At 34.6% G+C, this 12,382-nt stretch overlaps 3 protein-coding genes across 4 annotated transcripts in view; 2 read left to right on the top strand and 1 right to left on the bottom strand.

Annotated features, from left to right (window-relative positions):
- LOC127835807 (guanylate cyclase soluble subunit beta-2-like) overlaps positions 1 to 3,104 on the bottom strand; it is a 296,454-nt gene extending 293,350 nt beyond the window's left edge. The window contains 3 exon segments of the mRNA XM_052362242.1: positions 93 to 187; positions 625 to 705; positions 3,097 to 3,104. Of these exon segments, the coding sequence (XP_052218202.1) occupies positions 93 to 187; positions 625 to 705; positions 3,097 to 3,104 (184 nt within the window).
- LOC127836555 (tyrosine-protein kinase Fer-like) overlaps positions 1 to 12,382 on the top strand; it is a 292,136-nt gene that overhangs the window by 202,375 nt on the left and 77,379 nt on the right. The gene's annotated exons all lie outside the window — the stretch shown is intronic.
- The window catches only part of LOC127836561 (uncharacterized), a 274,313-nt gene that overhangs the window by 238,246 nt on the left and 23,685 nt on the right, over positions 1 to 12,382 (top strand). The gene's annotated exons all lie outside the window — the stretch shown is intronic.

Here is a 12,382-nt window from a genome sequence, read left to right as displayed (position 1 = left end):
TTATTGCATACCTTCAAAGCTTAGCCACAGGCACATTAATGTAGAGGTAACAAGACACTGATTTGCCTAGGAGCTTATTGCTTATAACTCACCAAGAACATCGATAGCAAGAGAGATAATCTTGTCGGTGAGTTCTTCATTGTAGACAAAGGTATTATCGAACTCCGACTCACAATTCGCTTGTTCTCTGAAATAACAAATTACAAAAAAATCATGAGAAGGAGCAGGATTTTAAGTTAAATAAAGAAGCACCATCACCATAAGCGATTGGAGGAACAAACGTGACATGTGCATTTTTTAGTTATTTTGTTATCACGATTTTGTAACTCGTGCTACCGGCTTGATAATTAGTGTGATCAACTTAGATAGCCATCAATAAACACGCGCTATACAACGTGCCTTCTGATGGGTTAGTTATGTCACAACCACCACTTCTACAAGAAGCTACTACGTCCCAAAACTTTTTTAGTTGCTATGAATTACAAAATTGTTCCCGCGGGTTTGATACAAGCTTGCTGGAACGATGCCGCCGTGGTCATCACTTTAGTTAAAAAGGGGACATAATTATTTACACAAAAGCAACGAAAACGATATCAATTTAAGAATTGTTACAAAACATTCTACTTGCACAATTTTCTCCCATGCTGGCTCTCCGCCTTGCCTCTCAATAATGAAATCCCGCAGAATGATGTAGAAATGGCCGTACTGAAAACCAACACAAAAAGGGGAACAAGTTGTTACATGTAAGGAAACTTACAGAGTACTTGTGTATTTAGCGCAGACAACGCGCGGAAAAAAGCATCAAATGCGAAAAAAATAATTTAAAATTATTTATACAAATATGCTTATATTAACAAATTTCATCAAATGTTGTTATGAAATATAAGCGATTAACTGAATTATATCTACAGATTGTTATTTGAACTGTTTCCAAAAAACGACATTAAATAATAATACGTGTGTACATTGTCTATCTCTTACCATTTCGATATTTATTTCCAAAAGTCTGGCATACTCAGTTAGAAATTAGGAAGACACGTTGATGGCAATTGTAGTTAAACTAAACATCTAAGTTGTCGAATTTAAATCTCGAACACAAATACCTTTGTCATATCAAAACTTCAACGCCATTAAGAAAAAACAGAGCCAATATGTAATATCCATTTGTGAGGTATCATTCATTTCAACAAAATAATAAATGTTCGCGAGCGAACTTGTAAGGTATAACTAAACGCAGTTAAACGTGTATTTTCAAAGAGGAAAGCCTCAACTAACGGGTCATGATGGGATATGATTGGCAATAAAATAAAATTCAGCATACACATATTAAACCGTTAATAAGCCGGCACGCATATTTCTTGTTGCGATTTTGGTCTCTTGGGATTTAAATCCCCTCGTATGAGGATCTGTTTATATTGTTGCCAACACAGCAACAGCCGCCCTTGGGTTTAAATGCTGTAAAAACACGTTTTATAGCATTTTATTGTTGTTTATATCCGGATAAGGGTTTTCAATTTTGTCAATGGGCTCGTCATTTAAAAGTATTAAACAGCAATGCAGACACTAAATACATCAAAGAAAAGTTTATACTGAAGTACAAAATATCGGTTTATCTGCAGAAAGCAACCGTGTGTGTATTTTATGAGATTTGTTGTTTCTGATTAAAAGTTTGAATATTCGTTTACGCTTTTACAAATAAATTTTAAGATATTTTGGATCAAGTGCTGTTTATCGTTAAAAACCAAGGGCTGGGGATCTCAATTACCAGACAAGCGACCTATTTAATATCCAAACATCAATACGAAAGCCATTTTTTATTGTTCGATCAATAACAATAAAACGCGATTATTTTGTAATTGACAAAAATAATATAAGTAATTTTATATTGGACATAAGACTTTTTTACTTCGATTTGATCATTTACCGGTGATTACTTTACGTTTTCGGACACTCTAAATTTTCGGACACCCTTTTTTATCACACATAATTATATTTTTATCAATAAAGCCTCGTTACACTAAACAATTTCTGCTAATAAATATTAACATTAAAACTAAGTGCAGACGTCTATGAAGTTAGGCAAACAGATCTCCATACAACAAAGAAGTTTTAAAAACTGTTAACATATGGGCCTCGAACTGTGAATAGGCGGTTTAATGTATGTGCGTAAAATGTCACAGGCTAATCAGGGACGACCTTTACCGCTATTATGCTATATTACATATACAGAAAGTTTCTTCTTAGAGAAAAAAATCCAGTTACGGCGTAAAGTGTCGTCCATGATTAGCCTGTGCGGTCTGCACAGGCTAATTTGGGACGACACTTAATGCTCATGCATTAAGCCCCAATTTCATGGAGCACGACTCATATGTAACCCAGAACACTTATTGATTGCACCTGACCAATATTGTTTCAAATTGCCAACAAGTTTACACTTAATAATCAATTTTTATATTGCACATAGTCTAGATTTTTTTAAACATTATTAAATAAAACATAATTAAACATATTTTTCACACCTGATAATCACTTTGTATAAGCTTTATTACAATCGTTTAAACCTTGTTTGTAGACAGTTTGCATTATATTCATTGTTGAGAATAATAATATGTCATTATTTCAGAATTTTACAAACACCTGTTGCATACCGTGTATTTGTTTTACCTGCAAAACTCGTTTTCACAATTTAAATGTATGCGTTCAATACCATTTGACCTTATGAAACCTCATACTGCCGTATGCAAGTATAATTCAATATACCGGGTAGTAGCCATAAACGAGTCAACGACTGGCAAAATACTTTGGTTTAATGTCAATGTCATTGCATTTAAACAATTATGTATTCATGACCATGAAGGCTTTACCAACAAAATGTTGATTGTTTAATTTAAAACGCTCAGTAAAATTCATGACTGTACCTAAATAGTTAGATCAGTACAATTGTATCTCCATTTTTCGTTTTCTTGTCGTTATCAAGACCTCTTTCAAAAAACACTATTAGTTGTTTTTTACTGTCTTATCATTAAGCCCTCAATCATTCAATACACATATAATTTATCGTAATGTGTTTGAACATCAGCGGGTGACTTGCCTAACCTAGCCATATTATCGGCTGTAATAACATCACTCAATCTGCGCAGAAAGCGATAAAAATGTTTATTATTGTTTTTATTATTTTTCATTTTAATATGAAAAAAAAGTTAAAGTAATGACATCATGTATGCACTTCAATTAATAATATAATACGATGCACATTTTAGAAACAGCAACGTTATTTCCGTGATAAGCAGTACGCTAAAAAGTTCATTAAAATCATTATTTTTCGTGGATTTCTGAGTTTGGAAAAAAAGGAATTCGCATCTGTCATTTTTCGATGTGTTTGTGTAATATTCGTGGATCGGTCATATCACGGAATCAACGAAACTTAATGACCCACAAATAATAATGATGTTACAGTGCCTTTAGCTTAACATTCATACAAGTATCAAAAGGACACCTGTTATAGTAATACTCCGTGGTAGTTTTAAAATGAATAATGGAAAACGGATTCAGCTTTCAACATTTGTAAGCAATAGTTATTGTTTTATACCCTACACATTCACTCAACGAGAGCAGACTAATACCTGATGAATTGGCAACATAAGCTCCCAGGCACAACTTATTACAAAACAACTCAAAGGGCAAAAACTCTAAAATATTTCAGCAAGAGTTATAGTTATTTTGCACTGATTATGTTCCTAAAAGAATTTACCTATCTCTTAAGTTTCATGTTTTTACCTCTTCTAGTTTTAAGATATGCCCCTGAAAAGAAAAGGGTACATAAATTTATCCTACGACGAAAGCATTCAATTTCAAGTGCCTTGATATCGACCGATTCTTGTATCGTGGATTTTACCGACGGTTTTGATGCATATTTATTTCATATGAAATGCTAAGTGTCGGTTTGCAACTTTGAAATAATGTGTTTCGTTGACTGTTCCATTACAGATGTAGAAGTGTCCATTATCATTCAAACTTATGTATGAACACCGTACATAATGACAGAAATATAAATTTAACGCTGGCATTGAATGTCTGATGACACTACGAAATTCAAACTTCACTGTTAGTTGATTACACGAATTCATTGTATCAACAAAAAGCAGCCCATTGACAATTAGTTTTTGTTTACCTTGTACAATAGATGATTTTAACAACTTTTAAGAGCTTCAGTTATATTTTAACTCGACATATTTCTTATATTTTTAAGATTTTATGCTGAATGTTCAGTTGGAGAATATATGCTATTCCCACAACTATTTCACTTTTAAAATTTGTAACCACCAATAGAGAGACCGCATGCATGGCGTGTTGTGTAAATAAATATTTTTGATTTTCTAAAGTTTGTATAGTATTTAGAGTAGCAGCATTCTCAAAATTTCTTAAGCACATTTTATTCTGTGACTAAGACGTGTACAGTATAGTGAATGTTATCAACTGTTTTTAAAACTATTATATAATACATGTAGTACATAAGAAAAGTCATGTATTAGTTTTAATACATTTTAAAAGTACATAGGTGAGACTGTATCAATTTACTGATGTTTTATCAGTGTATATAATAAATAACATGTATTTACATTAAAGAGCTTGTAATAAACGCTCTGATTTGGACCATTCAGACATTGAAGCTACTTAGGTAGATATACTCCTGCCAAAGACCAAACCTATTTTTTGTGGCGTAATTTATCAACCCCCAAAATAGTCGAACTTTTACACACTTCTGAACAGTGTTTTGTCATCAACGTCTACAGCCATAGCTGAACACGAAACTGTAATATTGGGTGACTTTAACACTGATGTGTTTGCCAAAAGTAGTGCTCTGCTGTCAGCTTTGAATTTATTTACTGATATGTTTCATTTTGAAACAACTTATATGTGACTTTACTAGGGTCTGTAACACTGCAGCTACCACCATTGATCTTATTTTAGTGTCTGATAAGGAAAAGATTTCTCAATCGGGTGTTGTTGATACGTGTATGAATGATCATTCTTTAATTTATTGTACCAGAAATGTTCATAAATCATTTATTAACAAACATAATACTGTAACCATTCGTTCTTTGAAAAATTATAACAAGGATAATATACAAGCTAACCTTTTAGCTACTGACTGGAGTTCTGTTAGGTTATGTGATAATGTGTCTGAGGCTTGGCTCAATTTTAAACACTTATTGTTGTCTGTTATTAATAATATTGCTCCTGTTAAAGAAGTAGGAATTAATCATAAAACTGAACCCTGGATTAATTCAAATATTCTTGAAGCTAAAAAGAAACGTAATAATGATTTTCATTTGTACAAGAAAAATAAAACTGTATATAATTTTAATACTTTCAGTCAATTGAGAAATAAGGTACAGTCTCTTGTTGACATATCCAAGAAGAGCTTCCTCACTCAGTCTCTTGAGCAAAATAAAAATGATTCTAAGTCTCATGGAAGTTGTTAAAAAATCCTGGTTTACCTTCCAAAAAAAAAGTTTATCAAGATCAAACATTGGTCTAAAGGTTGACAATGAGATATGTTTTGATAAGAGGACTGTAGCTGAAACTTTCAATTGATTTTATACAAGTATAGCATCAAAACTTGTTGAAAAATATAAAGTATATTTCACGGTTAGGGGTAAACAAATCACCGGGTCTTGATGGTATTCCGTCGCCGTTTATAAATGATGGTGCCCCAATAATTGCCAGTCCCTTAGCCCATATCATTAATTTATCCCTTATCTAAAGTACTGTACCTGATGATATGAAATCTGCCAGAGTCCCTCTTTTTAAGAAAGATGATAAAACTGCTGTTGGTAACTATAGACCAGTATCTATCCTCAGTATTATATCTAAATTTTTTGAAAGAGTTGTCTATGACCAAGTTGAGTCATATCTCAAAAGTATTAAACTGCTCTTTAAATTCCAATCAGGTTTTCGATGTGGGTTCACCACGGACACTTGTTTAATTCACTTGATAGATTTAATCCGTCTAGAAATGGACAAAGGTAATCTAGTGGGTATGATTCTGTAAGATCTACAGAAAGCTTTTGACACTGTAGATCACTCTTTCCTTCTCATGAAACTTAAAACCCTGGGTCTGTGGGATGACATTCTGAATTGGTTTTCATCCTACTTATCTGATAGACAACAACTTGTTGATGTATCAGGTACTAAATCTACTATGGCCAACATTACATGTGGGGTGCCTCAGGGTTCTATTCACGGCCCTCTCCTTTTCTTGATCTATGTCAATGATATGTCGTCAGCAACAAAGAATAAACTTTTACTGTATGCGGATGATTCTTGCATCTTAGTTTCATGTCAAAACAAGTGTCTAATAGAGCAAGCCCTTACTCAGGATCTTAATGAAGTGAACCAATGATTAATTGACAACAAGTTATATCTTCACCTTGGTAAAACTGAATCAATTCTCTTTGGTACCAAACATAAGCTAAGGTCAAATCCCAGGTTAAATATAATATGTAATGTAACAGTTATAGAACCTACAACTCCAGTCAAGTATCTGGGGCCAGTATTGACCAGAATTTATCATTTGTCAATATGGCTTAGTCTATTGTAAAGAATTCTAACTCTAGGTTAAAGTTTTTATATTGTAAAAGCAAGTATCTTACCCAGAATACCAAAAAACTTCATGTGATGTCCTTAATCCAGTGTCATTTAGACTATGCTTGTTCTATTTGGTACAACGGTCTTATTAATCCCGTGTCATTTTGACTATGCATGTTCTATATGGTACAATGGTTTTATTAATCCAGTGACATTTTGACTATGCTTGTTCTATATGGTACAATGGTCTTATTAATTCAGTGTCATTTTGACTAAGCTTGTTCTATATGGTAAAATAATCTTATTAATCCAGTGTCATTTTGACTATGCTTGTTCTATATGGTACACTGGTCTTATTAATCCATTGTCATTTTGACTATGCTTGTTCTATATGGTACAATGGTCTTATTATTCCAGTGTCATTTTGACTATGCTTGTTCTATATGGTACAATGGTCTTATTAATCCAGTGTTATTTTGACTATGCTTGTTCTATATGGTACAATGGTCTTATTAATCCAGTGTCATTTTGACTATGCTTGTTCTATATGGTACGATGGTCTTATTAATCCAGTGTCATTTTGACTATGCTTGTTCTATATGGTACAAAAGTCTTATTAATCTAGTGTTTTTTTGACTATGCTTGTTCTATATGGTACAATGGTCTTATTAATCCAGTGTCATTTTGACTATGCTTGTTCTATATGGTACAATGGTCTTATTAATCCAGTGTCATTTTGACTATGCTTGTTCTATATGGTACAATGGTCTTATTAATCCAGTGTCATTTTGACTATGCTTGTTCTATATGGTACAATGGTCTTATTATTCCTGTGTCATTTTGACTATGCTTGTTCTATATGGTACAATGGTCTTATTAATCCATTGTCATTTTGACTATGCTTGTTCTATATGCTACAATGGTCTTATTAATCCAGTGCCATTTTGACTATGCTTTTTCAATATGGTACAATGGTCTTATTAATCCAGTATTATTTTGACTATGCTTGTTCAATATGGTACAATGGTCTTATTAATCCAGTGTCATTTTGACTATGCTTGTTCTATATGTTACAATGGTCTTTTTAATCCAGTGTCATTTAGACTATGCTTGTTCTATATGATACAATGGTCTTATTAATCCAGTGTCATTTTGACTATGCTTGTTCTACATTGTACAATGGTCTTATTAAGCCAGTGTCATTTTGACTATACTTGTTTTATATGGTACAATGGTCTTATTAATCCAGTGTCATTTTGACTATGCTTGTTCTATATGTTACAATGGTCTTATTAATCCAGTGTCATTTTGACTATGCTTGTTCTATATGGTACAATGGTCTTATTAATCCAGTGTCATTTTGACTATGCTTGTTCTATATGGTACAATGGTCTTATTAATCCAGTGTCATTTTGACTATGCTTGTTCTATATGATACAATGGTCTTACACAGATTTGAAAAAATAAACTTCAGGTAACCCAAAATAAATTGATCCGTTTTGTGCTCAATCTTGATTCTAGAACTCATATTAGCCCGGAACAGTATACTTCGTTGCAATGGTTGCCAGTTGACAAACGTTTCGAGCAAATTATACTCTCCCGTGTTTTTAAGATAAAAAATGGTCTCTCTCACGATTACTTGTCAGACCAGTTTATTCCCAAGAATTCTTCCATTCCCATAATACCAGATTAAGTAATAAAGGTACTTTCTCTGTACCAAATCTTAAAGGAAATGGGAAAAAGTCCTTTAGTTACTTGAGTTGCACATTGATGAATAAATAGAGAATAATAGGTTAGTGTTGATTATAGATCAGGTTTATCATGCGAGGCTTAGAAAACAAAAAGCACGAGCCTTGGCGAGTGCTTTTTCGTTTTCGTGCCGAGCATGATAAACCTGATCTATAATCAACACTAACCTATTATTCTATTTATCCCACTTTTTTATTCAGTAAACCTTTTTATTTTAACAAAATTAGTTTTCATGAGTGTTTGTCGTACTTTGATAATGACTGTAGTGTAACCAAGATCAGTGTATTACTCCGCGTTCCAAAAATAACCGCTGATCAAATTGTCATTTAAAAAAATCAGAATATCGTTCTGTGACAAAGAATCGCGCGTTACTAATAACAATTTTATTCATATTGAATTGCAAATCTAAAAGTTTTATAACATTAATATAACATTTAGTTGTTATATACAAGGAACAACATTTGTATACAACGTAGCCTAACACCACACACAATTCACTTTCGATGTTCAAACTATCAACTAGAACACGAGGTGCAAAACATTTGCTTCTTTGTTGTAATATGTGGTTATTTCGTGACGAAATAACAATAACAACTTGGATTTAATCTAATTATTCACATTAAAATTTTGAATGTGGAAAGTGGCACCAAAGAATTGTGAGGCAAAGTTGTTCGAACGAGAGAAAGACATTTGCTGGTGAAGTGACTGGGTGGGACGAAAATCAAGATCAACATGTTCAACGGTAGACAGTGGTTGTGTAGGCTGCATTTCGACCATAGTTTCAGTGCATGAAGGTGAACAAGAGGAAGCTGTTTGTTTGTTACATTTACTGGACTGAGCAAGAATGTTGGAACACTTTTGCTGCTGTTCAACAGATATGGTGGAATAATTGGTTATGGACTGGACATTTTTGTGCCCTGTTATGGCCATGATTTCAGTGGGTGGAATGTTTGCATTTCGAAGTTTTTGGACCAGGAATTTGCGAACTGAGTGGTTGGTTATTCTCTTGTGCTCGGGAAAGCCGGCGTCTTTTGCCATGGCCTTCAGCATCTGACCCAGCTTGTTGACACCCAATTGTTGACGCAAGAACCACTGGGATGCAGTGTCAATTGTGCGTGTTGCCAGGTAGAAAGGGTGCTGATCTGAAGAAAAATCAGATGGACGCATATTCGAGTACAGCTTGTAAATTAACACGGGATTTCTTGGTCAAGAAGTGCCGAACATCTTGGGAGACACTTTTCTTATGTCAGCGATGTTCTCTCCTGTGCGCGTTTTCGTTTGCCGCTCGTTTAACTCAAGATACTCGACACCATTCGAGTCTACACGGAGGCGGACGTTTCCCCACCTAACAAAATACAAGAATCTTAATTTAATGTCAGATATGAACAATAATGAAATACAGCATTTAAGTTGAAGTGGATGTACTTAGTGAATGGGGTGAAAAAATAATGAGAAAAATTGATACATATTTTGTGTGTTTGTGTGTAAAAATGTTTCTTACCGCAAATTGTATTGCTCCGTTGTACCTCGCAAGCCAAAATGAAGGCAGTTGTTCAACCAGACTGTATTTAACAAGGCTTTCGGAGACTCCGTGCCAAGGATCCCCTTCTCCCAGAGCAGATCGATGTCGGTATCACTCAGCGGATGGGCCTCCCAAGGACGGTTTCCCATACCCTAAATTGGTGATTTATATTTATTATACTGTTTCATTTAACTTTTCGACTATATTTTTTAATTTAAATTTATTTTTTGAGTATTCTATCTTTCGTAGGCTTACAGTATTACTTTTAATGTGACTTTTAGACTTTTATTTATTAACTGCAACTTTATGTCGACAGGGTATTAGTTTCGTACAGACTACACTTGGGATTTTTTCCCAATTTTGTCATAAATGATACGTTTTCTGTTGAATATGTTATTTTTGCCAAATTGCTTTTAGTTATAACCGTTCATCTCAATTTTACCTGTTTCTTAAGACTTTTTTTCTTTGCATTGTAGGTGTCCCTTGTGAGTGCAAATTGGGCTCCAATCCCTGTCATGACTGAACATCCATAGCTATGCCGTTTCAGGTACCTGTCAACACTAGCAATGATGCCACGGAGGGAGCTTGGTTCAAAATCTGTGCCATTTGACTTTTTAAGGGACAACAGGAAAGTGGCCAAATACTCATCAAGAAGAGTTGGTTCTATGTGGTGGATTTCTTTTGATTCAGCTTTTGACATAAGAAAACTTTTAAATTTGTTTATGTCAGACAAGGTCTTCGATACAGTCTTTTTATTTTCATTTTGGACAATGAAATCACCAACATCAGTGAGGTTAACATCTAAGAACTCTTTATTCTCATGCAGATCTAAAGTTGGGGGGAAGACATTGCTACTGGATGGTGCGTTACTACTGGGGCTGGTTTCATTCTCAATGGTCAATTCAATTTCATTTGTGAACAAAAAAGATGGATCAAACCCATATTGTTCCTGGAACTGGCTTAGTGTTAATTCCACTTCAGTTGCTTGTTGCTCATGTTCATTATTTAATTCATCCCAAGTTAATGAGAAATTGACTTTGTCAAATTCGTCAGACATTTTGAGGGGTTTACGATTTCGCAGACGATTGTGTTCTATAGTCAAAGGGGAGCAACTCGAGCTGACTTCTTCAAAGGGGAGCAACAACAACAGAACCTATTTGCAACATAGTGTTAAATTTACATAATACTAGAGGTTTTAATAAAAATAAATGACAAAAAACACGGTTTTTTGCTACTTTTATTTGTTTTAAGGTCATTAAGATTGACAAACATTTGAGATTGTTTTTATTATTGATGCACTTGGCAAATACAGGCGACGAGGTGCGTGGGAAAAAGTAGTCCCGGTTCGGCAGTTGATGACGTCATTTCGTGCCATTGATTATAGCCTTGCCGTTGATTATAGATGAAATTTAATCAACGGGGCTTTAATCAACCGATTTCGGTGTAAAAGTGGGATAAATAACTATCTTTTATAACCCAGATGACAGTATAGTCCAGTTTATAACGTGCTTATACAACCTTAAATTGCTAACAGAAAACGATGTTGTGCATGCATCACATATTCTACCAACACTAAGCAAGTTACACATACTTCAGTTATGGGGAAATTTCATTGATCACTGTGAACTCCAGTTTCCAGCCTCAATACGGAAGGTCATTTTTTACAAATGTTATTGTTCCATTAAATGGCTGTGTAGTCTGATGATCGCGCTTTCTTCACTTTCTTCACTGGAACAACCTATTCAGTGTTGTCTGGATTAGTTGGAGCTGCAACCAATTTGCTCCTTTAACACATCTCGTTCGCAACTTGAGACATATGACATGTCCAATATTGAGCTACACGTCAAAACGGGTTGTAAAGGGTTGTTAGAATTGTTTAGTGGCACGAGTATACGTACACTTTTGCTTAGCACGGCTGCTGCTGATTCACACGCAACACAGATTCTAAAAACTTTTTGCAAATTAGAAACACTTGATTTACGGGGTTGTTATATGGATCGTTTTGATCTCCAGCTGTCAGTCTCGTTACAAAAATTAATTTTTCGACAAGGCTATTGTTCACGTGAATGGCTGTGTAGCCTGCCGATTTCGCTCTCTACGAAAGGACATCCTATATGATACGAGCTATATGATTTCGAGCTGCTTTCAAGTGGATTCGTAGACACATCTTGTTCGTAAATACAGCCATCAGAACAGATATCTTGCTTGATGTCATGTTACACGTCCAATATAGCGCTACACGTCGAAGTGGGTAGCAGTGAGTTGTTTGAAATGTTTCGTAACACGAGTATACGTACACTGTCGCTTGGTTCGGCTTCTGCTGCTTCACACGCATCAGACATTCTACCAACTATCTGCAAGTTAGAAACACTTCAATTATGGGGGTTGTATATTGGTCGATTTGATCTTCTACTGCCAGTCTCGCTACAAAAATTAATTGTTGAAAAAGGCGGCTATTGTTCCCGTGAATGGCTTTGTAGCCTGGCGACCGCTCTTTGTTCAATAGGACGTCCTGTAGAG

Source organism: Dreissena polymorpha, chromosome 6 (genome assembly GCF_020536995.1).
Source record: "Dreissena polymorpha isolate Duluth1 chromosome 6, UMN_Dpol_1.0, whole genome shotgun sequence".
Taxonomy (NCBI): Eukaryota; Metazoa; Mollusca; class Bivalvia; order Myida; family Dreissenidae; genus Dreissena; species Dreissena polymorpha.
The sequence above is the reverse complement of the archived record's forward strand: the minus strand, read 5'-3'. Positions and strand labels throughout refer to the sequence as shown.